Source organism: Octodon degus, unplaced genomic scaffold (genome assembly GCF_000260255.1).
Source record: "Octodon degus isolate 3935 unplaced genomic scaffold, OctDeg1.0 scaffold00093, whole genome shotgun sequence".
Taxonomy (NCBI): Eukaryota; Metazoa; Chordata; class Mammalia; order Rodentia; family Octodontidae; genus Octodon; species Octodon degus.
The window spans coordinates 10,194,518-10,222,226 of NW_004524669.1; the positions used below are offsets into that span (position 1 = coordinate 10,194,518).

The 27,709-nt window shown below is 44.3% G+C and overlaps 1 protein-coding gene across 3 annotated transcripts in view; it reads right to left on the reverse strand.

Annotated features, from left to right (window-relative positions):
* The window catches only part of Elp4 (elongator acetyltransferase complex subunit 4), a 202,819-nt gene that overhangs the window by 76,748 nt on the left and 98,362 nt on the right, over window positions 1–27,709 (reverse strand). For 2 of the 3 annotated variants that reach the window (XM_004637973.2, XM_023722851.1), the window contains exons 8-9: window positions 24,944–25,052; window positions 22,375–22,481 (exon numbers count right to left, since the gene is read on the reverse strand). In XM_004637973.2, the coding sequence (XP_004638030.1) occupies window positions 22,375–22,481; window positions 24,944–25,052 (216 nt within the window). Of the gene's footprint in view, window positions 1–3,854; window positions 3,912–22,374; window positions 22,482–24,943; window positions 25,053–27,709 lie in introns of those variants that run through there. The other variant, XM_023722852.1, reaches the window with a different exon arrangement.

The following is a 27,709-nucleotide window of genomic DNA, read 5'->3' on the forward strand; positions in this document are numbered from 1 at the left end:
CTGGAGGCGTTCAGTTACAATGAGGCTGTAGGGTGTACTCTGATTTCAGCGTGATTGTGCGCTGAGAGGAGAAATTTGGTCACAGACCTGTGAGGGTCCGGAGGGGACTCACAGGGAGAAAACAGCCACCATGCCAAGAAAGAAAACATTCCAGAAGCAAAGAACTCCTCTACAAGAGTCCTCAGTTATAGAAAAAACTCATGCTAGCTGAAGCACCGCACCAGACGCAGCATACCTGAAGGCGAGGCGAGGGTGCTCAGCAAAGTGTTGCCTGGAGCTCTAGGAGAAGATCAGGTTCGTTTTCACTGCCCCAGCCGTGACTGTCCAGTACCTCAGGGCACAGATCCGTGATGGTGGACCTTTCAGAGCTTCCAGTGCTAACAGCCAGCGGTGGCAGGGGCCCCACAGGTTTGCCACGCTGGCATACAGCTACTCTATTACATGAATGACCCACATCTATAAATCATAATTTTGATGAAAATATACCTAAAGCACGTATTGAACAGGTCTGCCATCATAAGCTCTATCACTATTAACCTAGAACTTTATATAGCAACTTGCAAGTATGTGAGGAGGGACAGGGTTTAAAATGAGCTTAGAGGGGCTGGGAGATGGCTCAGGAGATAAGCACTTCCCTGGCAAGCGCAAGGGCCTGAGTTCAATCCCCGGTTCCGCCAAAAAAAATGAGCTTAGAAAGTGCTTCATCCGGAAGCACAAGAACATGGCTTTACCACAACACTCAGAGTTAGCTCACTGTGCTGGGGGCAGGGGCTGGGATCAAACCCGCGCTCACACTCGCATGGGCTCGGAAAGTGCTCTGCCACCGGGCCGCAGTGCTGCGCGGAAGCTTGTGGCCCGCCCGCCTCAGCCACAGGAACACGTGGCTTCAGCTCACTCTGCAGAGCCGTGCCACGTGCCTCCAGTCCTCCTTGAGCAGACCTCCTCATTTATGCCCCTGCCCACAGTCATCCCAGTGTGCTGCTCCTCTTTGATGTCTCCAGTACCACACAATCCAAAAGCATTACCACGTGTCTATCACTTGAATTACAAGAGACATAACATTAGTCATTCTTTTAGCCACTATGCTTTAGTAAATATGAATGAGAATACTGAATACAGAGTTAAACTTCAAAAAGATGGCCATAACTCAAAGGCTACCAAGGGGGCTTGGTGTCTGGGAGTCACCTGGAACTCACCTGCTGTTCACAGGGATGTGACTGGACAGGTGACTTCCGCTCTCTGTGCCCCCAAGCCCGACTCGGAAGCTGGTGGAATAGTACAGGTCATGTGCCATAACAGGGTCTACCACAGAGCAAGCACAGAAGAAATGCCCTTCCGTTACGGCTAGCACTCATCCTCATATATAATGTAAACAGAGAAAGGGAAGACGAGACAGTCCGGGAGAGACTGAAACGTACTAATTTAACAATGCTCATCCACCCCCTTAACCACCCTGTTTTGTGCAGCAGGCCCTGTTCAGCAGACTAGAACAGAATGGACTGACTCAGAGGCCCTGGGAGGTCTGCGCCACCGCGGCCACACAGGTGGGGAGCGCCCGGGAGTGAAGCGATGGGCAGCAGCGCTGACAGAAGTGGGAGTGGTGCTGGCCAGGGAGAGCCTCATCAGGAGCTGATGTCCGCATGAACACCTGAAGGCACTGAGAAGTTAGCTCGGAAGGATGTGGAAGACTAACATTTCAGAGGAAGAAGTGCCAGGCCCTGAGGCTCAGTGTGTTCAGACAAGCATGCCTAGGTGGCCACCCTGAGCGTCTTGGGAGGACGGAAAGAAGATCAGAGCACGGCCACCATGCATGGCACCGATGGTCCTGGCAAGCAGTGCTGCCTGAGTGAGCTGAGAAGCCGCAGAGTCCTGGGAGCAGACCGTAGGACCCAGGCGACATTACACTGCTGAAGAGGCGTCCTCCCGGCTGCTGTGAGAAGGGCCTGCGGCACATGGAGCTGGGTGACGGCTCGATGACCCAGGCAGAGCGCCACTGCGGTCTGCACCAACCCACCTGGGGCCATCAGCAAGTCTGGCAGGAGAGGTCCACAGGGAGGGTGGCCACAGTGAATGGATGCTGGTAAGATGCGACTGCTCATTCCACTTAAGGGGGCACAAAAGCACTCCTCGGGCATCTGAAGGAGACCGCAGGACAGTGGGCCACTCCAGGGAGAGCCGCTCTGTGCCTCCAGGGTTGCTGCTCCCCTGCGCAACAGCTGCCCATGTCTAGGCTTAATCCCTGCTCCTCACAAAAGGCTGCGGCCCTGAGCAACGCAGCGCCCCCTCTCGCGCCGCCATCTGCTCGGCACAGCGCCCTCCCTCTCCAACCCTCCCTCTCCATTTCTTTTTTTATTTATATTTATTTATTGTGTGTGTGTGTGTGTGGCCAGCTCAGCCCACCAGGGGGCGGGGCTGGCTGGCATGTGGTGCTGGGGGATTGAACCGTGGTCCCTGTGCTTTACCAAGCTTGTTCCAAGTAGGTGCTTTTTAGACCACTGAGCCATCTCTCCAGTCCCTCTCCATTTCTTGACAGCCATGACTTTCCCTTGTGCCGAGAACTCACACATGCAGGAAGCCACATAGATAAATAATTTTCTTTCTGTAGAAATATTGACAATGACGTAGGACAGGACTATGCGTTATCAAGCACAGAGCTTCGGTCATTTCTGAAGCTTTGGTACCGCCATGCTGTGTACCAACATACCTAATACACTCTGTAATCCAACACTCAAAAAAAGCTCTGCACCAGCATCCTGAATTGATAAAGACCTACGAGAAGGTGGCATTCACTTCTTGGGAACGGACAAGTGCTGATTCGGCATCAGAAACTACTGCAAGTCCTTAGGAGTTTTATTAATTTCTAGGTTCTATTCTTGCACACTTAAACTACTAGAATACGATCAGCTCATCTGGAAACCATAAGGATGAAACTGTAAGTATAATGGTTGAGTTTCTGTTTAGGTTTGTAGTATTATCTCCAACCCACATATGATCAATAAAAATGGGTTTCTCAGCCATGACTTTCCCTGAGAAACACATAGGTTTCTCAGTCCTAGAATAAATATCATTCTAAGAAGCATCATCATTGCAAAATCCCCTTACAAGAGACTTGGGTCTCAAGTAACATTCCATTTCATTTCTTCTTTCTCCTTCCTTCTTTCCTTCTTGTATTTTTGAGACAGGGTCATGCTATATAGTTCAGGAGGTGAACCTCTTGTCACAGCTTCCCTGAAACCTGGGATTCAGGTGTGCATCATCACACTCAGCTGACACTTTGTTTCTTAGCACAAGTAAAGCTGGTACAACGTGGAGTGTCCCAGAGACCTGTGGCCAGAGGGGCTCCTGCGCTCTTTGGCAACGAGGCGTGGACAGTCACCCTGCACTCACAGCTCACCCAGCTGCTGGGCTCCTTCCAGGAAAGCCAAGGTGAACGGCATGCAGCTGGGGTGGCGAGCTGAGGGCAAGAGAAGCAGACCTGGAGCCGAAGGCTAGAGCCAGCATTCACGGGGCTCCTGACTCACATGAGCCTCAGACCTGCCCACCTGGAGCCCTGCGCCAGCAGAAGGGCGGCTGGGAGGCGCAGGCTCTGGGCCCCTGTGCTCCGTCTCCATCTGCGAAGGTGACCACACGATACCGGCGGCTACCACAGCCCAGGCAAGAGCTGGACGCCAGCGCGCAGGCGGCGCGGCCTCTCGCTGCCCCTCCCCGTGGGAGCCATCCTCATCCTCGATGATGCCATCTGGGTCACACTTCACAGTGACCTGCGTGGGGTGGGGCTGGCTCTAGTCTGAGTCACCCAGGATGGTCTGGGTGGCTCCGTGCGATCCTCCCGGCTTCTCCTGCTGCTGCCCGCTGAGTACCCAGCCAGCCTGGTGTTCAGGGAGCGCCTTCAGAGTTCATTCTTCAGAGTCCTGTGCTCCAGCGTAACGACTGGTAAGCCTTTCCTATGAAAAGCTTCAAGTGCAAGCAAACAAACCACTTAGCTAATTTTTATGACTATTTTGAAAATCAGGTTGATGTAGAAGGAAACCAAGACCCTTTCCTTTCTAGCAGTAATCTTTAGTTGTAAGCATGATAGTGGACAGGCATCCTAAATTATGTATTATCTTAGCCCTATCTTTATTTATTTTTATAATTATCCTGATCAAAGATATAATTATGGCAATATGCAAAATTACTAACTCTTGCTTTTAAAAAATGTATCCTAAATGATAAACACATTATATATAGATTAAGGCAATAAATCTTTAAAATAGCTAAGAGATAACAAAAAGAACTATAATTCCTCTTCTTTGGTTAGGAAAAAATAATCTTATGAAAAACTATGATTTTAGAGAAGTATTTTATGAATAAAACATCAAGATATAATTGCAATTTTATAAATGATTTAACAATGGTTCTTTTAATGCCCAATTTCTAGGAAAATATCTGAGAAATACGAACTCTGACACCACAGGGAAGGCAAAAGGCTCTCCTTGCCTGGATCTGTGCTGTGCTCCGCGTCCGAGCGGTGCCTCAGGGAGACAGCAGCATAGCGTGCCATCTCTGGCCTCATCTGTGCTATCTGCCGCATAAAATTATTACTCTTAGAGGGAGAAAGAGGCTCCCATTTGGAAGACAATGCATCTTACTACGTAGCGACTCAAGGGAGAAACAATCTTCCCTAAATAGCAGAGTGGCTCCAAATGCGCTCAAGCACGGGAGGAGGAGATGGCAGGGACACAACGCTTTGTAAGCTGAATTTTAAACAATGCTTCAAATTATCGTAAAATGATTAATCACGTCTCACTCAAGTGATAGTAGATATAAATGTCAACTGACTAGGAACAATGACTGTAAGCTCCCAGGATGCTGCTACCCGTTGTCATCACCATGTCATCTAGGTGGTCCCTCCCCTCTGCATTCACAGTGCTTGACCGCTCGGTCTGAACCGTCACCCAGGTGGGCAGCCACAGTGGCTTCCCACCCCAGCATTATAGGGCCATGAAGAGAGAGTGGAGACTAGCTACAGATGCCTTCCAACTGGAGTCTAATTCCCAGTCAGGGCTTTATGCGCCAGGTGCCACCTTCTCATTGGCTAGTATACACCAGAGATTGGAGATGGCGGCAGGGGCAGAAAGTCCTTCCCCAGGAAGGAAGGACTGCATGAGATGTGGGTTTGTTGTTTTTGCTTTGTTTTGTTTTTTTAATTCCAGGGGTTTTTTTTGTTTTTGTTTTTTTGCAGAACCGGGGATTGAACTCAGGCCCTCGCGCTTGCCAGGGAAGCGCTTATTCTACTAAGCCATTTCCCTAGCCCCAGTTCCAGGTTGATATGAAGGAATATTCCACTTCGAGGGTATCAGTCCTTAAAGACAATGAATAGCTGGGTCGATAAGAGAAAATGCCAATAGTTTGGTTTGATCTTTGATCTGATTACTAAAGCTGCTCCCCCCAAAAGCAGACACCCTGGCCCCAGATGGTGAGCTAATGAAGGACAGGTTTGGGCATCCAGCACACTGTTGGCTCTGTAAACTCATTCAATAAATATGTATGGTACGTGCTGGATCTTGGGCTGGGTGGTGTGAATGTCTAGTACACACATCAAGGTAGCAGGGCGCCCCAACAATGCTGAACACACTGCCAGACAAAATGGACCCAGGCCTCGGAGACAGCAGGCCCTGACAAGCCTGGTTAGGAAGGTGGGAGGGCACCTGGAGCAGCTGATGTCAGGGTGAGGGCTGACTTCGGGACGAGAGACACGGACCCTGGGAGCCCCTGGAGGGCAGGGGAGAGCACCTCCATCGTCTAAGAGGAACTGCACAGGGCAGAAGAGCAGGCAGGGGAGCTCCAGGCAGGAGAGGGCGCCGGGAGGCTGCCGCTGGGCCCTCAGGATGCAGGTTTTCATAAAAGGCTGCAGAGCAGGTACACCAGTCACCTGACAGTACTGCCTGGGTAGATACCAGGCACCGAAGCTGCGCTCATCTCCGGCAGGCGGCCCTTGATGCTCCGCTGGTGCAGGAGGCCAGTACCCGGACAGGAAACTCTTCCGTCCTGGGTTTGGAGAGTTAAAAGCCTGACAGGTTTCTTATACTTCTTTCTACAGGTCTCTTAATACACACACACACACACACACACACACACACACACACACACACACTCTTACATATAGCTCCAAAGGAAATTTCAGTCTGACATCTAAAGAAAAGGGAATTACTTTAAATAATAACAGTGGGAAAGAATTACTCCTTCACAAACGTACAGAGCCAGTGACGTGAGTGTTGCCAATCACTGTTAAGCATATTCTGAAGAACACAGTAATTCTGCCATATGGACTATGTTAAGATGTTTTTCACGATAATTTCATGCAGCCTCCTTATGGAAAAGAGTGACCACTTTACTTTCTTCTTACATTTGTATAGGACACATTGTGTACTAGGCAGGGTACATTTAAGTATGATAAAAGGTTGTGTTAAGACTCTAAAAGCATAATTATTTAAATATTAGGTAAAATATTATAATTTTCTTGTTTTCTAAATTTAATATAATCCAATTCTGCTTTCCAAATGAAGCTACTACTCTTTTGGATCATAACTATTCAATAATTACCATTTCTAAAGTTTAGAATATTTACTGTAAGCCAATGTAATCCCAACTGTTCTGATTAGAAAATAGATACTTGTGTGAAAAATACAAGTAATTTTACTTTTAAAAACTGATGTGGGTGCATCCTATAATAAAAGTACATTTAATGATCCTACAATTAGAGGGGAGGAGTAACTGGGTATGGATCACAGAGTATACGGCCTAAGTTCAAATTTAGAACAAAATTAAGGCTGCCTAGCATGAATCAGGGTAGAAGTTCAACTTCACTTTTAATCACTTTTGGAATAAAGAATAAACAGTTTACTAACTTCTTTGGTAGTTTTCCTTCTTTGGAAATACATGTTACTGGATAAGATTATGCAGCTCACTGGTGGAAGTTATATATTTTATATAACTTATTAGTTAAATTTATGTATGTATGTATGTATTTATTTTTTGGCGGAACCAGGGATTGAACTCAGGCCCTTGCACTTGCCAGGCAAGTGCTTATTCTAATGAGCTATCTCCCTGGCCCCTAAATTTATGTATTTATTAAACTAAAATTAAAATAAAAGATAGAGAATAAAAGGAGCAGGTAATACTAAATTTGTGTTGTCTCTTTTTTCAATTGTACTTTTTCTCTTCTTAATTTCTTATACATTTCTTTCTTTTTTTCTTCTTCCAATTGTGCATACATATATGTGGTGATGTGAATAGCTGGTCAGAAGACAACACTACGTATTACAACAAATATTGTGAAATTCATATTACTTTGTTAAGTGAAATTCTGTACCATGTAATTTTTTGTTTTAATTCTAATTTGTACTCTAACAAAAAATTTAAAGATTAAGCTTACTACCTCAAAATAATTTATCCTGCATCTAACATATAAGCGCTTCACTCACTACCTCTGCAATACCACAGAATTAATTTACATAAGTTTCTAAAATGAAGTTGATGGTTATTTGATTTTAGGTACACTTTCTAAACACTGTGTAGAATGAATTAGCATCATCCTGCTGCTTTATATAGTTATAGAAAATGGTATTTCTATTACAAGGAATCTTTTGTGGAGACACAGCAGCTCATGGCAGCACAAGGTCCCAAGTTTGATTTTTGGTACAAAAAACAAAAAACAAACAAACAAACCAACCAACCCAGAAATCTTTCTTAAGCTCTAATTAAACCCAAAGACCATGATGAATCCGTGCAGTGCGTGCTGGCTCTGATGCCCTATTGCCAGGGGTGGCAAGCCTTTTAGAGCTTTCGATGCTCTAAGCAGGGTGCTGTGGCCCGTGTGCCACAGGTCTGCCCCACTGCCCCAACAGAACTCCAGAGGCCACTCTGGGGGCCACCCGAGCACCTTCAGGGGACAGTCCCAAGAGACTCGGCTTGGGGGGCTTCCTTGCTGTGGCCATGGAAAGCTGCTCTGACGGCACGTGCCTGCGCCAAAGTAACCTCCATCTTGTCTTGTCCTCCTGAGGCCTCTAGCCTGACAAACCCTCCATGCACATTTTCCAGTTACTTCTGAGCTCTCTTTGAAGACAATTATGAGTAAGACCTTTAACATTCTGCTGGCTGTCACCTCAAAACGTCTGATAACATTTTGATTTCAAAAGAAAGGAATGTTTACAAAAAGATGTAAAGCAGTGAAAAAGTCTACTCTTTTGAGATGCTGTTTCTCTCTAGACTGTACAGCAATAGTAACAACGGTAATTGAGTCTGGTATAGTGTTCAACTTAATCTCTCCAAAGATCATAAAAATCTTTAAAGAACAAGAAACTTTATATTAAAAGTATAGAATTAAAATCTTTTGAGAAACATTTTCCTAACATAAAAACAAAGACATACTGGAAGAAATGGTAATTATGGTAAAAGTAAAAACACTAAAAGAAGATCTTTGATACTTGGTAATTGTGATGTAAAAATAATGGAATGTTTTAGGAAACAAATACTTTAAAAACTGACTAGGGATCAGTTACACATACATGTCCAGGGAAGGTGAATAACCTTATTGATGCACTTATGATGGCTGAAGTATCAAATACTTTGGAGAAGTTCTGTACCATAGAAGTAATCCTACTCAAGTCGGAGCAGCGACAGCCTCCCATGCCACCGTGTGACAGGGTCCTGGGTCCCAGGTGGCGCCTCGCTGGGCTGTGGAACAGGGGCCTCGGTTGCCAGAGACGGGCTGCGGCTGTGCCCACCTCGGCTCGTCACTGAGAGGTGAGCTGTCAAGGGTGATATCACTCACAGGCTGGCCGGGGAGGCAGATTAGTGCTATGTAATCATGATAGATAGTTGATCCCAGCACCAAACTGCCGCTTGGGAAATCCTGAACTCAAATGAACAGAGCCTCAGCCATCATTAGTGTCAAAAAGGTGCAGAGAGATGGAATTTGGTTGGCAGCATGGAAGAGGAATCAAAGCGAGAAAGTGGCCGGCTGCACAGTCAAAATCAAGACCCAAGGGCACACTAGAGTTCGGAAATACTTGAAATACCAGAAAAGTCATACACTATCAGTCACTTGCTCATTAACATTAACCGTATTTCTGTGATGTGTATTTTTAGAGGCAATATAAACAATATGTATATGATTACTTAAAAATCTTTGTTCTCAGGGTGATCACTGTTATGTAGGGGAATAAAGCAACAAAAATTACCACTAACGTAATCTATGCCTTTTTCAGTATCCTTCCTTTAGTTAGATAGCCCAAGAAAGAAGACTTTTTTTAAAAGACAAAACTTAGTTTTGCACACAACGTCTGAGCACTCGAACGCTGTGCAGCTTGGTGCCTCCCTCTAGGAGGGTGTCAGGGCCTGAGAAAAGCACGAGAAATGGCAAAGAACTAAACGTACAGAATTTTCCAAATGTTTATAAACACTGGAAAATATATATTTATTAATTGTAAAATACATGGCTCTACTAGCAAACACAGACTCGACCCCTCCCCAAAAAGAATGTCCGTAAGTGTCAGGCTGAAGTGATCTGCCCTGACAAATCTAACAGCTCTCTCTGTGTCACTCCTAATGCACTTGTCACTCAGTATTATCCACCCTCATTAATGACAATGGGAAAGTTTATCTTGGGAGCACGTTTTAAATCATCTGCTCTCTACAATGGGACCATGAAATCTCGTACAAAACATGAGGCGGGGACCACTCTCACAACAAAACCCCTTCCTGGCGGCTTTATTCTTAATTCCTGTTCCCGGAGTAATCTGTTTATTATAAAATCATACAGAACAATATATTAAGCAGAATTTGAAACAAGAATAGCTAGTGTGATTTTCAAGCTTACAAGTATTTTTACAACATTTTTATTAGGCTGAAAACACTAAGTTGAGTCCTTGGGTGGTTTCATGCAATCTTCTGTTCTACATCATAAATACCTCTGAAAAAGGGCTTTATTTTACCTAATTTAAAAATAATTTTCAAGTATCAAAGACATTATATCTAAACTACTGAAAATGTAAGTTTGCATAGCCTAAATAAAAGTTTTCATTAAAATGCCTTTAAGTTTAAATTTCCGGACTAAAATGCCACAAATATTCCAATTCAGATTTCCTATGATTTAAAAATAATCTTACCAGCACCAACACTCATTTCTAACATTGTATTTAATTTTAAGCTTTAATATGACCTCTTCTCCTTTGTTCTAATAGTGTTTGTAAATAGGATATCATGTCCGCATCTTGTACAGCAATTAACCACTAGGAAGAATGTATGCAATGTGTTAATTATTGAAACTGTCCTACCAATTTGGTTTGAAACTGTCTCATTGCTATTTGTTTCTCAATAAAATTATAGAAAAAAATAAACAAGCAAGACTTCTTGACCCACAGCACCTATTAGAACTACTTTGATTATCAAATATAGACACTGGAAAGTGTAGCTTTGTGTACTTCTGCTGATAAAAATCAATACTTCTTAGAAATATGTTCTTATTATGCCCCTTAATCTCTTGTCATCAAAAGTTTAATGTTATCTTTTGCTTTTCTGATTGGACAATAAAGTGACCTTAAATAGTTATAAAAACTTAAAACTCACACTTAATGTTAATTTCTATCCTTTTAATCATCTGAAGTCATCTGTATACTCAACGTGCTACAAGTAAAACACTATATTTTAGTATTGAAATTATATGATCTATGATTCATAACACATTTTCACTTCAGAGTTCAAAGATATTACATTAATATTGGTAATTAATGCTTTATTTGAAAGGAGAAAAGGTCTTTTATTTGTATTTATTTATTTGTTTTTGGTGGCACCAGGAATTGAACTCAGGACCTTGCCCTTGCCAGGCAAGCACTTATTCCAATGAGCTATCTCCCTGGCCCCAGAAAAGGATCCTTTAAAAGTTATTATTAATATAACATAGGCTTCATCGTTATGATTCTAAGAAAATATACAAAAATATAAAATTGTCCATGTAATTCATATTGTTTTATAAAGGAAATCCAAGGCCAACAAAGAAGATGTGCCCACAAGCCCTGTCTCGCACGCGGTAGGTGTGCACTCTGAGTGTGTCAGCGGCGGACGAGAACCAGCAGCTTATGCTCGGATGCACGCAGAAGGCCAGTGTGAAGGCGCGAGAGACGACACGGGCGCCCGAAAGAGTGCTCGAGGCGTGGCGGGAGCCCCCAAGCCAGCGGGCTCCGCAGTCTGCCCGGTGACTGCAGGACGGGCGTGTGGAGGGGCAGGAGGGCGGCTTCGGGGTGTCTTCGGCTCACTCCCAATTTTACGCATACGTATTTTCTCAGAGACGTTAGTTGTTGCCTGAGAAAAAGTAGATATTTTCTCTAAAAACTATTACTTTCTGCAAGTGTAAACTGTGACAAGTAACTGTATATGTGTGCTATTTTTCAAATAGCTTAACTTTAAGACTATAACTTATATCCACTAATGGACAGTTTTTTAAAATTTTCTGTATTAAAATATGTAGGCCTCTAAAAACATAAGGACTTTTCTTCTCTTTTCTTTCTTTCTTTTTTTTGTTTTTTGGTTTTTGGTTTTTGTAGTACTGGGGATTGAACTCAGGACCCTGAACTTTGTAAGGGCTTTTCTAATAGCATTTTTCTCTGTAAATATCTTTGGCCTTATAGTAAGATCTCAATTTAGCAGCCACAGATAAAAACAAGAGGCATATACTTCAGAAGTTTATTTAAAAATAAACGAAAAAAGGTGGGGCTGGATGCAGCCTGTGGGCCACAGTGGGCTGACTGCCCGAGTGCCCAGGGCGGGCTGGCACCTCTCCCTCCTTCCTTTACATGGACCGCATCCCCATCCCCCACGTCCACGGGAGGGGGAGAGATGCCATGCCACTCAGTGACACAGACAGGCGTGGCCAACGCTGATGGTGCCCCGAGGAGAGAGTCATACCTCCAAAATATATCTCCGTGTACTATTTATTTATTTTTTCCTATAATTTTATTGACAGACAAATAGCAATGAGACAGTTTCAAATCAAATTGGTAGGACAGTTTCAATAATCAACACATTGCCTACTGTCTTCCTCGTGGTTAATTGCTGTACAAGATGCAGACATGCTATCTTATTTACAAACACTATTAGAACAAATCCCTCTATTTATTAAGAGAATGTAACTATATATCTATCCTAACCATTTTGAATACACAGATACAAAATGGACATTCATTTATAAATCCCCTTTTCTGTGTACTATTTATATGTTATCGTATGGGACGAAAATATAAATTACACACCACACAGATTTTTTTTTTTTGAATGTAGTTGTTCTTAATTTAAATTTCTACTGGATTAGAATGATAGCCCAGGAGGAAATTTTTAAAAAGCCAAACTGGATCAGAACTTGATAGCTGCGTGCACCCAGAAGTCAATGGAATGATTCTCCCCTAAGGCCAGCCCTCACTTTTCCTATTATGGCCTTATATGTTACTATACGTATTATAAGTTACACATATGACTAATGTAACATTATTATGTGTATTATAAGTGGTATTAGATATGTTACTGTTAAAGAATATTTAAGTTAAAATTGCAGAGTACTCAAATGTACACATGGCTTCCCATGAGGGGATTAGTGCTAGCTTCTCTCTGCTCTGGGGGGCTGCAAGGAACCAGTCTAAGCCCAATAGTTGCCCTAAGGACCCCAACTGAGAAACTCTTTGCTGACATGCACCCATTTGGAAAATTCATTTTCAGATCTTAAAGGATGAAGCTTTCAAAATAGTGTTCAGTGGCATAAAGTGCTGGCGAAGTCGTCAGGCAGCACCGCAATCCTGGGCTGCTCGGCAAACCCGCCTGGGTTGGGCCAGCTGAAGAGGAAGCGCTCTCCTGTCAGCTAACTGGCTCATCACATCGGTGGGCGACACCTGTCAAAGGGTGTTTATGCAAAACCTCCCAAGAATTCACATGCCTCCAGAACACCTCACTAGCCTACCAGACTCTTGCAACTGTCTGGAACAGTGACAATACACACCCACCCCCTCACATCTGGAGCTCAGGTGCTGCACACGGCTGAGCACCTGCACGGCCGCACCTGGACCTGGGAGGACAGAGCCCAACAAGGCAGGACGCGGAGCACGTGGGGCGCTCCTGCACCCCTGGAAGAACAGCGACTTCCCAAAGCGTCCATACTTCATTACAAAGACTAAAATTTTCTGTCATGAGCTTTATCTTCATTCTGAACTCATTTTGAACTCTTATTGAAAAATCTATACATTCATTCAGTACTGAACACCAATAATGCTTTACCTAGAGCATGACTTCTTTCTTTCTAACAGCGTCAGAAAGGTTACAAAAGGTAATTAAAGTAAACCACTACCTACTTTGATTCCTTTGGCATATCTATCCAGGGTAGGTTTTGCATTTCAATATAAGAGATGGGCATTGTGAAATCAGAGGGTTTTATGGTATGGGACAGTGAATGCTGTCACTGTGCTGCTGATTTGCTGTGATTAGTCTGTTTTAACATTTTTTTGCAAATCAATTTTTTTTTTCATAACAAAATACTGGCTAGACATGGCGGTGTACACCTGTAATCCCAGCACTTTGAAGCCTGCGAGTTTGAACCCAGCCTGGGTTACAAAGTGAGCTCAAGACCAGACTAAACTGCGTAGGGAGACCCTGTCTCAAAAAGACAATAAATAAATAAATACTAATCAGATATCAGAAATGACTAAACAGCAAGGAAAGACAATATCCTAATGTATATGACCACATCTGTATATCCAAGCTTCCCTTAAAGGCTGCAATGATATATTCTGTAATTTTCTCTATGCTGTTTACGGGAAGAATATAGCCCTCAGCATCGGGCTTGGCCCCCACCTCGGCAGTGTCTGCACAGCACTGCGGCACAGCACTGCCTGAGCGCTCCGCTCTGCTCCTGACCGCAGGCCGGCCCGCTGGCTCGCGGCTGTCCGAGGGCCATCCACCTCAGGCAGGCCACAGCACTGACCCTTCACAGAGAGCTTGTAAGTGAGCAGCCTATTACAATGTGCACAAGTGACCTTTCATTGCATCAAGAGGCTTTTGGCTACAAGCTTTTTCAGTGATATACCATAGCTACAGTGTAAGTCAGTAAAATAGTTCTCAAGGTACTGAGCAGAAATCCCAAGGAAAATAACACCCAGGATCAAATGCACATAAAAACGTACTGCTACCCCACAGACGTGCCTTTTAAAGTAACTACTGATCAGAGAGATGTTTTCTTTCTACTCAGATAAGAATTAAATATTTAGAACATTCATACACAGTTAAAGACTTAAGAGATTTAATTGAACACAACCTTGATTGCAGTAACTATTGGAAACAAAGCTAGTTATCAAAGTTGCTATTAGCTTCATTTCACCACAGAAGTTTTTAATTTTAGGAAAAGACACTCATCTCTTTTTTACTAAATGACTGAATAGTCTGAAGTTTTATTACTTGAAAATATTCAGTGAAGAGTGCTATATCTAAAAATATATACCCAAACGTGTTTCAAATATTACTTGTATTATTTATATTGAACAGTGATACTTAAACAACAATTCAATAAAGGATCAAGCCCAACATTTTAACTTATTTACTCAGAAATGTAGGAATGAGTAGAGTACATGCCTGACAGTTTTACATAAAACGGAACCCCCCGTTTCATTCAAGCCCTCACACAGGTCACTTCTGTAAAGCTCACGCCGCAGTGACTCAGCCCGACTCTCCCCACGCAGGTGCACCTGACCAGAGAGCCCAGAGAGTGTGCTGCGCCGCCGGCCCGAAGGCCTGACCAGCAGTGTGGGGCGTGGAGCGGCAGCATCGGACAAAACCTGAGTAAGAAATAATAGTCCTGCTTGGCTAGCTCGGGGCCTGAAGGCATTTCCATGACACCTCATGTTCCGCGGCTCCCCAGGCCAACATTTGAAAAACTAAAAATGTGTATTTCATACCATGTTTTCTTAATGATGAATATAATCCCTTCGCTTTACTAAGGTGCAAGAAACTTTGTAACATTAATCAACTTTAGAGGAAATATCTTCTAACACAAGATTACTTAATTTTTCTCAGGAAATTTCCAAGAAATAAAACACTTGCACAAAAGTGAAAAAGTAGCTTTTCACAGAACAAACCAAACTTTCACTAGAACTGACTATGATAAAGGAGGCAAATATTAGAAATTCAAAAAGTTGATTGTAGTAAGCCCTTATTGTATGACTTTAACAGGAAAGTTTCAGGCTACAAAAGTAACAAATGCATGTTAGAAAAATATAAAATATCTTAACTAATTATATTTATAATCAAAGTAATTTTGCAAAGGTGCCTGAACGCAGAACTTGCATGAAAAGCAGTAATACACTGCTCTGGAAACTGGCACCCGTGTACTCCACTTACGTCGCAGCATTCGACCACGAGACAGGAGGCACAGTTCTCTGCAGAGAAACTTTATCTGGCTAGCACAGCACTGAGAAAGCCTATAAAAGTAGTGTTTAAGGAAATTTTTTTTGCCAGTTAATTTTTCACAATAAAATACTTCATAGATATGAGAAATAATTAAAATGTAAGGGAAAATGGTCTTTGCACCCTGATGTAATTACATATGTACAAATATATTTGTTAAATATAGACTTGCATTATGTTCCATAAGGGAGAAGCTATGATTAATTCAGCCTAAATTTCAGAATATAGTTCACAAAAATGGAGTAGAATGTTTGCTATGGACAGAACTTTTAACCTGAAAGTTAAAAGAATATACGTGTCCTCATATGCCTGTGCACCCATGTTACACACGTGCACACACGCACTCTCCAGACACCTGATTTCAAAGTGCCTTTCTTCTGAAGACACCTCTCAGGACAGAGGCTTTCTGGCAGAGCACTGAGGCTGTGCACCTGTCAAACGTGCTCGGGAAGCACAGTGAGCAGGCGGATTCGCGCTGCCTACCGCTCGGGGCACGGCCACTAGCAGCGAAAACAGCCAGGCGCCAGACCCTACCAGGCCAGAATTAAGAACCGTTCCCACAGCTCTTGGCTGCCTGACTTGGGTAAGCTGCGATGCTTGCTCGCGGAACCGTACGTCCCCTCCGCTGCACAGTGAATACAGAGTGCTGGTGATGCCTACTAATGCTGACAAACCACTTGTACTGTTCCAGGACACTGCTAAACACCTACTAAAACTTATTTCTTGTATGAACAATAATTAGCTCCTGGACATGCCAACTTTCCAGGGTAACTCTGTTCACAGAATCTGAAGTTCTGGATTTAATGCTGGTAACCACGGATGTGCATCTTTGGGAGGGCCATGGAGCTCGAACTCTGTGACGGTGCACATGTGCGGACTCCTATGAGAACAGGATAAAGTTTATGGATGTCGATGTAAAAGTGTCCAACTCAGCTCCAAGGACAGATGAGATACGAAATACATGTTTTTAAGAAACTCAGGACAGACAATAAGAGTTTAACAACTTGACTGAGGATTTATGCAAAGAGACCAAGTATGTCCCCAGTTTGTGGAACTGATCAGTTACTGATAAGGCTGAAACAAACCAACACGGGAAGAGGCAAAGAATTACACTAACGTCGCAATGTCACACTGAGAATATGCAATAATGATCGGACCCTTGAGCTTGTAAATCCCAGATGGGCTGGCCAGCCTTCTCTGGACACCAAGCAGCATGAATGGTCAGGGTGGAAGATTCCGGGTGCACACTGTGCAGGGTGCTCAGGCATTTGTGAACCCGGAATGCTGGGGCACAAAGCACCCCAAAGCCAACTCTGCCCCAGAGCTGCTGAATGCCACACTAATGCGGCACCAGGGTTCTGGCATGGTGGGCAACAGAAGAGTAAAATCCATGTTCTGAGGTTCTAAGAACTCAAAGTGCCTTTGGGCGGAACACCGATGTGGGGTGGGTGCTGATAGGGATGCCCTCAAAGCACGAGCCACACTGGGGAGTGGGGTGTGCAGCTGAAGCCCGCCAGGCAGCTGTGAGCACTGCATCCCCCGTTCCTGAGCCAAGCCAACGATGTGCACGGACGTTCTGGCCCACCAGGGAGAAGACTGCAGGCCTGCACTACCTGGGAGCCCCGGGACCAGGCTGTGGCTTTGGGGCTCCCTGGCCAGGCTTTCTTCACATTACAGAGAAGCGCACACACTCCCCAAATACAAGGGGACCCAGGCTGGATGCACGCAGTAACCTTTTCTGCACCAGCGCTGTGGCACTCAGGTGCCTGCAGACGTTTTGTGTCTCCTGAGGGGATGGGACTCGTCTGGGGAACTCCTTAGAAGCTTAGTGTGCTGCGTGTCAGACACAGATCTGAGGGCAGCCAGCAGGCACGTCTTGCTTCCAAGTCCCTAGCAGGCCTCGCCTTGGAGCACGAGGGCACTCACACCCCACGAGGGCACTCACACCCCACGAGGGCACTCACACCCCACGTGGGCACTCACACCCCACGAGGGCACTCACACCCCATGAGGGCACTCACACCCCACGAGGGCACTGCACACAACTCCACGCAGCACGTAAGTGTAAGACAATTACAAAGGCATTCCAGAAAGATTGTCACTGAATGTAAATGACTCAGAGGAAATGTCTCTTCTCTAACGCACTAAGTAGACTTCTAAACAGGGTGCCACTTAGTCGCAATTTCCTTTTCCATCCACTTATGGAACTATTAATGCAAAGACAGGCCCATGAGAAGCACGAAGTGAGAACCTCGGTAGCCAGGCAGCCAGGGAGAAAGGCACTGTTCCCTAGAGTAGCACTATTCCTCTGGGAGACTGAACTCAACGGAATATGCTTTCACAACATTTATTTAGGAAGTTAGAAAATATTCCAAATATTTTGGGAAATTACCTAATCAGTACACTTTCAGCATGTGTCTAGTCATGTAGCCATCTTTGGTCAATCATCAAAAAATCAAAGGCCAATTGGCATGACCCAACTCTACCTTTAATACCACATGATTGTGTCCTGTAAGCTGGTTTTGTGTGAGAGCCGCTGTGGTTTTACAGGGAGATTAGCAGCCAGCCTTAAGCTGGCCTGCAAACCCTGCCCTGCGGATGCCTCCGGCCTTTGAAGTCCCCGTCTTACCTGGCAGCGCAGCAGTGGGAACCGGGCGGCGTCAGACCTCATCAAACTGTTGGCTGCCAGAGCTAAGGGCGGCCTTCACTAATTGGCCCAATTGCGGATTATACCTCGCTACAGATTCAAGACAATAATTTAGTTAAATGATGTTTTTTCTTTCCCTTATCTCTTCCAATTAAGATTCCAAAGTAGGAAGAAATAGGATTAGACAGTCTCAAAACTGCTCCTGTTAAGGTGGTATGCACATCTGGTAGGTCACGATGGCGTGCGACACCCAGATAGCATGCAGGCAGCTTCTGCAGGCCAGGGAAACCTACAGGGCACTCCTGAGCGTCTGTGGCAGCCAGAGCCACCGCGCAGATGCGGTCAGCGGTGTAACTTCGCACACGCCGGAATGCGAACGTGCAGGAAGTTCTATTTCATCCCTCAAGGTTACTTTGGGTTTTACTTCTGACAAGTGATTTAAGCCATAGGAACAGGCGCCTTTGCTCAACTTTCTTTTCTTTCTTTCTTTCCTTCCTGCCTTCCATCCATATCTAGGAATAAAAAACTAATTTAAATAACAGCCAATATTCATAAAGGACACCATTATCAAATGACATGGCTCATGCTGCTAGGCTTCCAAGCAGACATTTCCATTATTTTATTTTAATGACACAATTGTGAAGTGAAAAAGCAAGTTCACTGCCCCTCTCCTCTATGTACAATAAACACGTATTCACTGTTGTACTTCTCTTTAAAAACTGGAAAGGCTGTTGTAAATGTATAGAAGGAAATGAACCAGAAACTACAGATATTATGCAACCTTCTAAATTGTTAAATCTGATGATAGTGACTAGGAGTTAGGAAGGACTCACATTTCTATAAAATGTAAAAGTTTCCAATAATTTCATGGAGTCATATCAAACTGAAGTAGGGGACTGCTTCACAAAGCTAATGTACACACATGGCACCTGGGATTCTGGCCGTACTACTGGGAGAATGAATTCATGATCTCAGCAACTGCTTTGGACATAGCATGATGCATTATAACAACTACTGTTAATTTCCTAGCATGTTTTGAAATCCTGTATTATTTGTATTGTTTTGCTTTTCCCTTTGTTTTTTCTCTTCTTTTTAAAATAAAAAATTACTGTACCAAAATAGTACCTAGTTAGTAAGAACTGGTTAGCCAATTACTTTGTGAGAAAAACTTGGTGACTGGGTGCTGGGCCCTATATTCTGAGTCAGGTGTGATGTATTATAAGACAATCTTAAAAAAACCTGACTTCCTTTGACATTCTCTACTCTCAAGATGCATTTAGCCTAGAAGACCCACAGATGCACTACTGGTGATAACCATCACTTTTGGACCAATGATAGCCTGTATAACTGTCTGCACCCTTGGAGAGGAAGCTTTCAGCACATGTCTTTTATTCTGCTGAATGTAACCCAGTTACCTGCTCTCATCTGCATTGTTACACTGAATCTTGGGGCTGAAGAACTGTCCCACAAAACATGGAAACCCTGTTTGTAGTAACTAATGTCGTTAATATTAAACGCTAGTAAAAATGCTGCTTTTATGCCACCAAAATAAATGCATCCATATTTTAAACCCTACAAAATCCTACTTGCTTATTGTTTGGTACTATAATTTCAACAAGATTACAATGTAAAGAAAAGAACTATAGTGAAAATTCCACCATGAAAAAGCAAAAATAATAGAAAGTAAAACAATGCAGGTTTTAAGCAGTTACCACAGCTTAGACATGGACCAAAGGACTGTGAACAAAGCGGGACCCCGGATGCATCTGCCCACACACCGTCTGAACACTTCTGTCCCCTGCCAGCTCAGAATCTTCTGAGGTCTCAGATTCGCTCCTGATGTGCTACGCTCCAGAACCTCACAGGATAGCTGAGTACAATTTTACTCAAAAAGTACAAGTCCACCAAAAACACACTCATTGCTCATACTGAAATGCTGGCGCCTGCAAGGCACCCGCGCAGCAAAGGACTTCGTGGACGAATCACTTTCAGGTCATTGCTCCTCTGGCTTCAGGTTTACGTCACTGAAGACTTGCTTTCTCTTTGGATATGCACTTAAGAAGACATAGTGCCATCCTGAAAACGTTTCATCTCAGATGACCACACGACTGTCTTCTGTTCTAATAATAGTTCTATGTGGCTCTACGTGCTTGTATAGTACAGACAGCTGTTATTAGAGATTACATTTGATTCCTTAATTGGTACTTTCCTAATACCAAATTTACTATTACAGCATAAGAAAATACATTTTAGAATGGGTTATACCTGTATTTCTAGTTTAAAAATAAGTCTTTGTTGGGTAGGTCATAAGGCAAAAGGCGAAGGATCTGATCAACTGTGTACTAGATATTAGCTTCTTGAACAGCAGCTGCTTATTTTTATTCTGTTTTCAAATACTGCTTCCAAACCACACGGCAACCAAGTGCATGAAGTCTACGAGAAGCCTGCATGGCTAGGAGAGGCCTCCCCACAGCACCCTGGGAACCTACTGCACAGCAGCCTAGACCCTTCAGCCCTACAGGAGAGGGCTCTGCTGAGACTGCGAGGCTGCTCCAGCCCCCGCCCCTCCCCCAGCCCCCCAATAGGACCTGATGAAAGAGAACGTGACCATAAACACGGTTCACACTGTTGTACTGCTTTCTTCTTCGGGCACAATACATTTTTCCCACTGTGGAACGGCCTTGCTTTGCGTGGTAACAGAAATCATACCTCAGACAGACTTGGCCATCAGAATGCTAATTTGGAGTGAATGGTGCCTCATGGAGGAAAAGGACTGACATCCTGCATCTAAACTGAAAATTCAGTGTAAGAGGAAATGCTGAGGAAGCCTTCCTTGGAACTGAGAATTAGAGCTGTATCCTTCTAAAAGTCTTAAACAACACGACAGGAAATCCCTCAGTATCCTCAGAAGAGCCAAAACACCGCTGGAACCATCACAGTGCTGGGTTCTATTTCAATGGTTTCTTTTGAGAACTAAATTAGCTCAAGAATCCCTATTTCTCTGGCTCTTCTGGTGTCCAGTGGCTTTCAGAGGGAGTATCCCCAGATGAGCAACTTCTGACACTCCCGTGGAGACGGCCTGCTTGAAGAGCTGGCTGCCTGATTAACTATTAACTGCTCTCAATAGGATCAGATAATTAAGAGCATTGATGACCATTAATTAGGAGGAGGGCACATTAATTTGTCACTAGATAGGGCCCTTCCAATGATTTATAGGTTAGTGCTAGTCGCAACTGTGAAGGGAAGGAGAGAAAGAGAGAGGACCACTAAGTCACCTCATCAAGTGGCTAGCTTAGAGAGGGCAGAGGGTCAAAAAGGGGCCAAAGTGGTCACTTAAGGGTGAAGTCCCGAACACCAAAGCCGTGCCAAGCCGCATTGACCATCATTTGGTGATGAAGTTAAAAATATGCTAATTTATTGGTGGCAATTCTCTCTTTTTATGGTTTCAAGCAGTTAAGACAAGTGGCCTGCTTAAGAGCTTTTCATTTGAAAAGAGATTAAACAAAATGGTTTGTCAAGGCTGCTTGGCTGCTTTATGTCTTTGTTAAAAAAAAAAGTTGTGCCGACTATACTGATAACTATCACATCAGCGAAAAGCCATCTCTCCGAACATTTACTTCATTAATAAATATATCAACTCTAATTGCTTAATAGTTCAATGTTCATTTGCTCTTCAGCAAGATTAGGTTGAAATGAATCTTTTGTACTACTACTTTCTGTCATTGCTGCTTGTATAACAGTCAGAAAAAAGTTGCCGTATTGTAGAAAATTTCCTTACAGCCACTAGTGTAAGTTGTACTTGTTCAATTTAGCATGTACTGGGAAAGGGGATTTCACGGGTAGGAAAGCAAGCCACTTTCAGGGCATGGATCACAAGCTCTTGTTCCCAGCCACACACCACGGTGGGCAGCACAGGCATTCCACACTCAAATAAGCTCAGTTCATTAACATTCAATTAAACATGCTTCTCAAAGTCTGGAGAACATGCATGTCACATTCATCAGGTAAGTTCAGAACTCATTTTTAACAGACATTTAGAATAATTCTAAAACTATTTTTGCTACTCTCTAGTGATAAACCACTAACATAGGGGAAGGAGAGTGAACGCCGATCTGTGTGTTACAGCAAGAGAATATAATATTTAGCACAAAACATGTCATGAGACTTGCATTAACGGAAAAGTGAAAGGAAAGGAGGAGAAAGCATTTCCCTCAAGACTATAAACTACAACATAAAAATTCCCTTACCTCAATGGTGAATAGTTTCCTTTTTAACTTAAAAGCTAAGTCTTTGACATCTGATTCATCACAAATCAAGTTATTAAGCCGAGGAATCTGCCGAATATGAATCAAACCTTGCAGAGAGAAAATTAAAAGAAGAAAAATTTAATGCTGTCATCAGATGCATAAATTAAAATCTTATGGTAGGATCCAGTATGCTTACACGCAGGCATCTCCCTTTAAAACCGGGGCTTACTACAGGAGCAGCGAGGCAAATGGTGTGATTATACTCAAGTAATCAGGCAGAATAAGATAAACAGAAATCCTTGTGCGAGGAAAACTAATTGCACTTCAGTACACAAGTACAGATGTAAAGAGGGATCTTAGTTCTTGTCAAAACTACAGCTGGTTTGTGTGTGATTTTCCCTTGTATTTACAGTAAGCAAATATGGCTATCACCTTGCACGCTGCCCACGGCACCACTGAGCGATCTTTATTTTATTAAATGCACCAGTAAGCAGCCAGCAAAACAAGGCTCATGGGTTACTGATCAGCAGTGAAGCTCTCATGGAAAGAACTGCATCCCGGGCCTTACTAACGAGTGGGCACGCCACGGAGGAAGGCTGCACCTCGGAGCACGCAGGGGCAGTGCGGACCCCAGGGTGTGGGAGACACTCATTCCCACGCCTGGACACCGACCTCATGGGCCTGCAGGCTTTGTGCACGCGCTAGGTAAACCGCAAGCCTGGCCTCCTTTCGGGCAGTGCCTGCTAATTCCTGCTGACAAGGGCACCGGTGGCTTCTGACGGAATGAGGGGCATTTCCCACAGTCTTGGGCAGCAGGCTGTGCTCCTCCCCACTAGAGGCAACTGCCTTCTGCGTGGAAGCCACCGCTCCAGGACAGGGGACCAGCACCGGCAGAGCACCCCGGGGCCAGGGACCCTCTGGATGCTGCATGAGACGCAAGCTTAGCCTTATGGGGGCTGCTCCCATTTAGCGAGTGCACTTCCGGGCGCCTCACTTGGGTGCTGTTAAAAAAGTCATTTCTAGCTACAAACTAAAACCCCTACATGTAGCTACCTGGGAAAGTACTTCTTACAAATAAGCACACAAGGCACCTCGCACTTCAGCCTGGCGGGTGCACGTTCAGCTGCGAAGTCAGGAGGCTGAGAGGATGCGTTAATCACTCCTGGCAAGGCCTTCCTAGTAACAGCAGGTCTACTGCTCATCAGAACTGCTCAGGACTCTGTGGGAAACACCCGACCAGCTCAGACAGAGACTGCAGTACGAAGATTCACAGCCATTTAGCTTTCGAAAGGGTCTCATCAAAATAACAGTTTCCAGAATGTAAAATATAGTTTCACTAAGTCAATAAGCTAATCATTATTGTACTTATAAATGATGATGTATAACATAATACTTATAAATGATTATTATAATATGTAATCCAATTTATCAGCTGGGATTGCATTAAAAGAACAAGAACAAATTTGAAAATATTCAAATCTCAATAGATCTAATTACAAAATGACACAGCGCACGCCTCACCTGTGGGATTAACAGGAACAGGCGGTGCGCACGTGAAGCACGGGAACACGCACGAGACACGTTATTGTCCAGGGCCTCTGCTCCCAGTTTACAGGTTCCAGCTTTTAAAAACAGTCCTGACTGCTCTTTTATTTTTAAAATTCAATGCACTGGTTAAGTACACTCTTCAATAATTTTTCTGTATATTTTAATATGTGAGCCAATAAAATTACTTCTACAGACTCACAAAACCCTAGTAGCAGAATTCAGAGAAGCTACTGAGTCTTTAGAAGTTTCTATGGAAGTACAATAATTCTACAATAATAAAAGCAATAACAAATTTTATTTTAGGTCCATAAATAGGTCAGAATTTGTTATTCAGTATATTCACTATGAAATTTAGATCAAATGCATATGCAATACTACTGAACTTACAGTTCAAATGCTTCTGTGAAAAAATTATTTCAAAAACCTCCAACTAACCAAATGGCCAAAGTAACACGAACAGCTTGAAACGCAGGGGTGGAGCAGCCGTCAGTGGCAGGGCGTGTGCCAGCATGCGCCACTCCTGAGTGCAGCACGCACCAGACAGGAGGCCCAGAGCCCAGGAACTTGCGTGATGTGCCTGGGGAGCTCCCCGTGCGCCCCAGGCAGGGACGCACAGGCGCTGCGAGCTCCAAGCTGAGCCTGCGGAGTACAGCTGTGGGTGGCTTCGTCTGGGAGCCAAGGGCCCCTGAATTCTAAGCATTTCGGAGTCCAGATCTGCCGGACTAGGGATACTCCGTGTACATTACTCATGTCCAGCAAAGCTTGGAAAGCACCACGGAGCGCGTGGCAACGTTCAGTAACTAGGATAACCAGCAGCGGCCTGAGCCGTGCGCTAGACCTTGGGCCTGCTCCTCTCCATTGGCACAGCCTGAGGATCGGCTGCCAGCAAGGCCAGCTAGGGATGGAGCGCACTGCACCGCTCTACGACGAGGTACAATTCATGCCGCCTGACCCAGGTGCCACCCAGAAGGGATGGCCCATGCCGCCAGGCCCAGCCTCCCCTGCCCAAGGCGCTGCTTACCATGATAATCCTTGTAGAGAGGGTTGATTTCTCTCTGCAAACCAACAAACGATTCCAAGGCCACTACCGTATCTGACAAGTTGGTGACACGAGCAGTAATTGCTTTATTCTGCAAAACACAGAAATGAAACACTTTTATTTAAAATATAACATCTAAACAGTGCCACTATGCCATCTTGATGCCAAATTATAGTGGGGGTAGATTATCAGGATGGAGAAATAACTCAGAAAAATTAAAGCTGCTACTGGTTGAAAATTGGACAAAATATGTTCTTAAGTGAAAATTCCAAGCCACATATGTCTGCTACTCTAATCAAAGAGCTGAGGGGAAAACGTAAGTTGGTAGAAAACAACTTTCTTCATTTGTCTTCCGAGGCAAGGCTATCTCTACTTTTGCATCCTATTATTTTTCAAATTACTTCACCCACCACCCACTGGAAATTCCTGCAGGCAACAGGATTCAAAGCAGTAGACAGCACGATGTAAAGTGTGAGGCAAGGACCACATGGGCACTGGTCATCTGAGACCGGGTCTGAGCCCAGTAACAGCCGAGGGCCTCTGTAGCAGGCTGGAGACACAGGAGGGCCCGCCACAGGCTGCGCCCGTGCTCACGTCCCTCTGCTTTCTCTCTAGACACCGCCATGTGGCTCTGCACTAACAATAAAGGCCAAGGGAAGGTGGTAGGTAGGTGACACCCAGCCAGCAGCCTGCCCTCTCCTTCCTGACACGATCCAGAAGAATCCAAATTCCACTGAACAGTATGTCCAGTCATTAACAACCCTCCTGAAATACCCAGCAATTCTTGGCTATACGCATGGAATCATCAGCTACTCTGCTGGTTTTGCAATTATTTAATGACACTGGAGTGTTCCCTCTGATCCCTCGCGGGGCAGTACATCTGGAAACCGTGATTACGTGTAGTGATGCCATCGAAAGCCTTTCATCCTAAAGACTTAGAGTTCGTAAGCTATTGTGATCATGAAGCTCCCTTTTTGGACATCAGCAACGTCCACCAGTGTAATCTTTGAAGAAAAGGGCAGGAAATGTGAACTAGGAAAACGCATCATTGGATGCGCTGGCTTCCGGCAGCAAGGAGGCTGCAGAGAGCTAGGGCTCTGCGGGGGAGCGAGCCAGCTCCTCCCCCTCCCGCGCCCGGTGCGGAGCACTGAGGAGGAAGGAGCACGACAGTGGGATGCAGGCGGAGGGGCCTCCAGCCCCTGGCGAGCCCGTCCGCGCGGAGGGATGCGTGCGCCTTTGAGTCCCTGCTTCTGAGAAGGGCCGGTACAAGTGATTTCCCTTAACTGTCTCTGATACTCTCAATCACGTAAGCACACCAAGCGTAGAAAGCAAACCTCACTTGGAAATGTCTATTTTTCCATAGGCAATTTTTCATTCAATGGTGAGAAAATAATCCAGATTGATTCCTTTCAGTTCTGTGCCACAGGGGATAGTCCTCCTCCTGGAATAACAGGGGCTCAGAGGCCATAAACACGTTCCTCTCAATATTTCTCTAGCCAGAGACCATTATATCAAACTCATCCAGGTTGGGCTTCAGCCAGTTATTCTTCACCCAAACAAAAATGTCTGCCAGACATTCCAACAGCTGGGAGACAGTTCACAAAGAGTCAACTTGAAAATGATTCATTGTGCTGGGGACTGAACAATGTTGGGGTGGGGGTGGGGTGCGGCTAGGCTGGTAAGAGAGGGTGAGAACAAGTGGGAGACGGAGCAAACCATGTGGTCCCCCCTGGAGGAGAATCTTGGACCACAACCAGCAGGCACGCATCATTTCATTTTCAGTTTCAACTCAAGTGGGAAGAGTTCTCCTGTCACGGACCGTCAGATGAGCAAGCACTTACAAAGGCTACTGACAATATTTCTCAACCAAAAGGTCAGACTTACTTTTATCTGTAAAGACAAGACTAATCCTCTCTATCTGAATCTAACACAGTGAAAGGCATTTTGCATCTAAATATCTGAATCTAACGTGATAAAAGGCACTGGTGATAGAAGGCAACTATACAAGATCTCACTACTATAGGCGAGCACCTTCTCACTTAGACGAGCAGAAACTGTAAGATGTGGGAATGAGATGGATTTCCATTCTAGTTATATGTAAGCGTGATGACAGGTATTTAAATGGCTAACTTGGCATTGACTCCCTTCATTTAATCTTAATAGTGAACCATTAGTAAGCTAATAATAAACTTAACTAAGAAGCCATATTATCAACCTTATAGGTCTTTTAAAGGTACTTTTTAGAATATTTTAAAGAGGAAAACTAATTAATTTCAAATATAAAAGGCATGCACAGCTTGTATTTCAAGATTTCTAAGAAACTCATTGAAATATTTATTATATTTCTAAGTTTTATAGGTTTCTATCATAGCTATTAATTGTAAACTATTTTTAAGTGTTTTTTTGTTTTGTGTTTTGGTATGGGGGATTGAACTCAGGACCTTGCACTTGCCAGGCAGGCACTGATGCTGCTGAACTATCTCCCACTAACTTTTTTTTTTTGCGGAACCAGGGATTGAACTCAGGCCCTTGCGCTTACCAGGGGAAGCGCTTATTCCACTGAGCCATCTCCCCAGCCCCCACTAACTACTTTTAAAGCTTCTGTGACAATTTCAAGCAAGGATAAACGTGTCGTCCTGCTACTGTCACCGTAAAAGCACAGTACTGCAGGCTGCACATCACAGTGACCCTGCCGCTCTCCGCACAGCCACTCTGCAGACTACTTCATATGGCATTGCCAACCGGCTT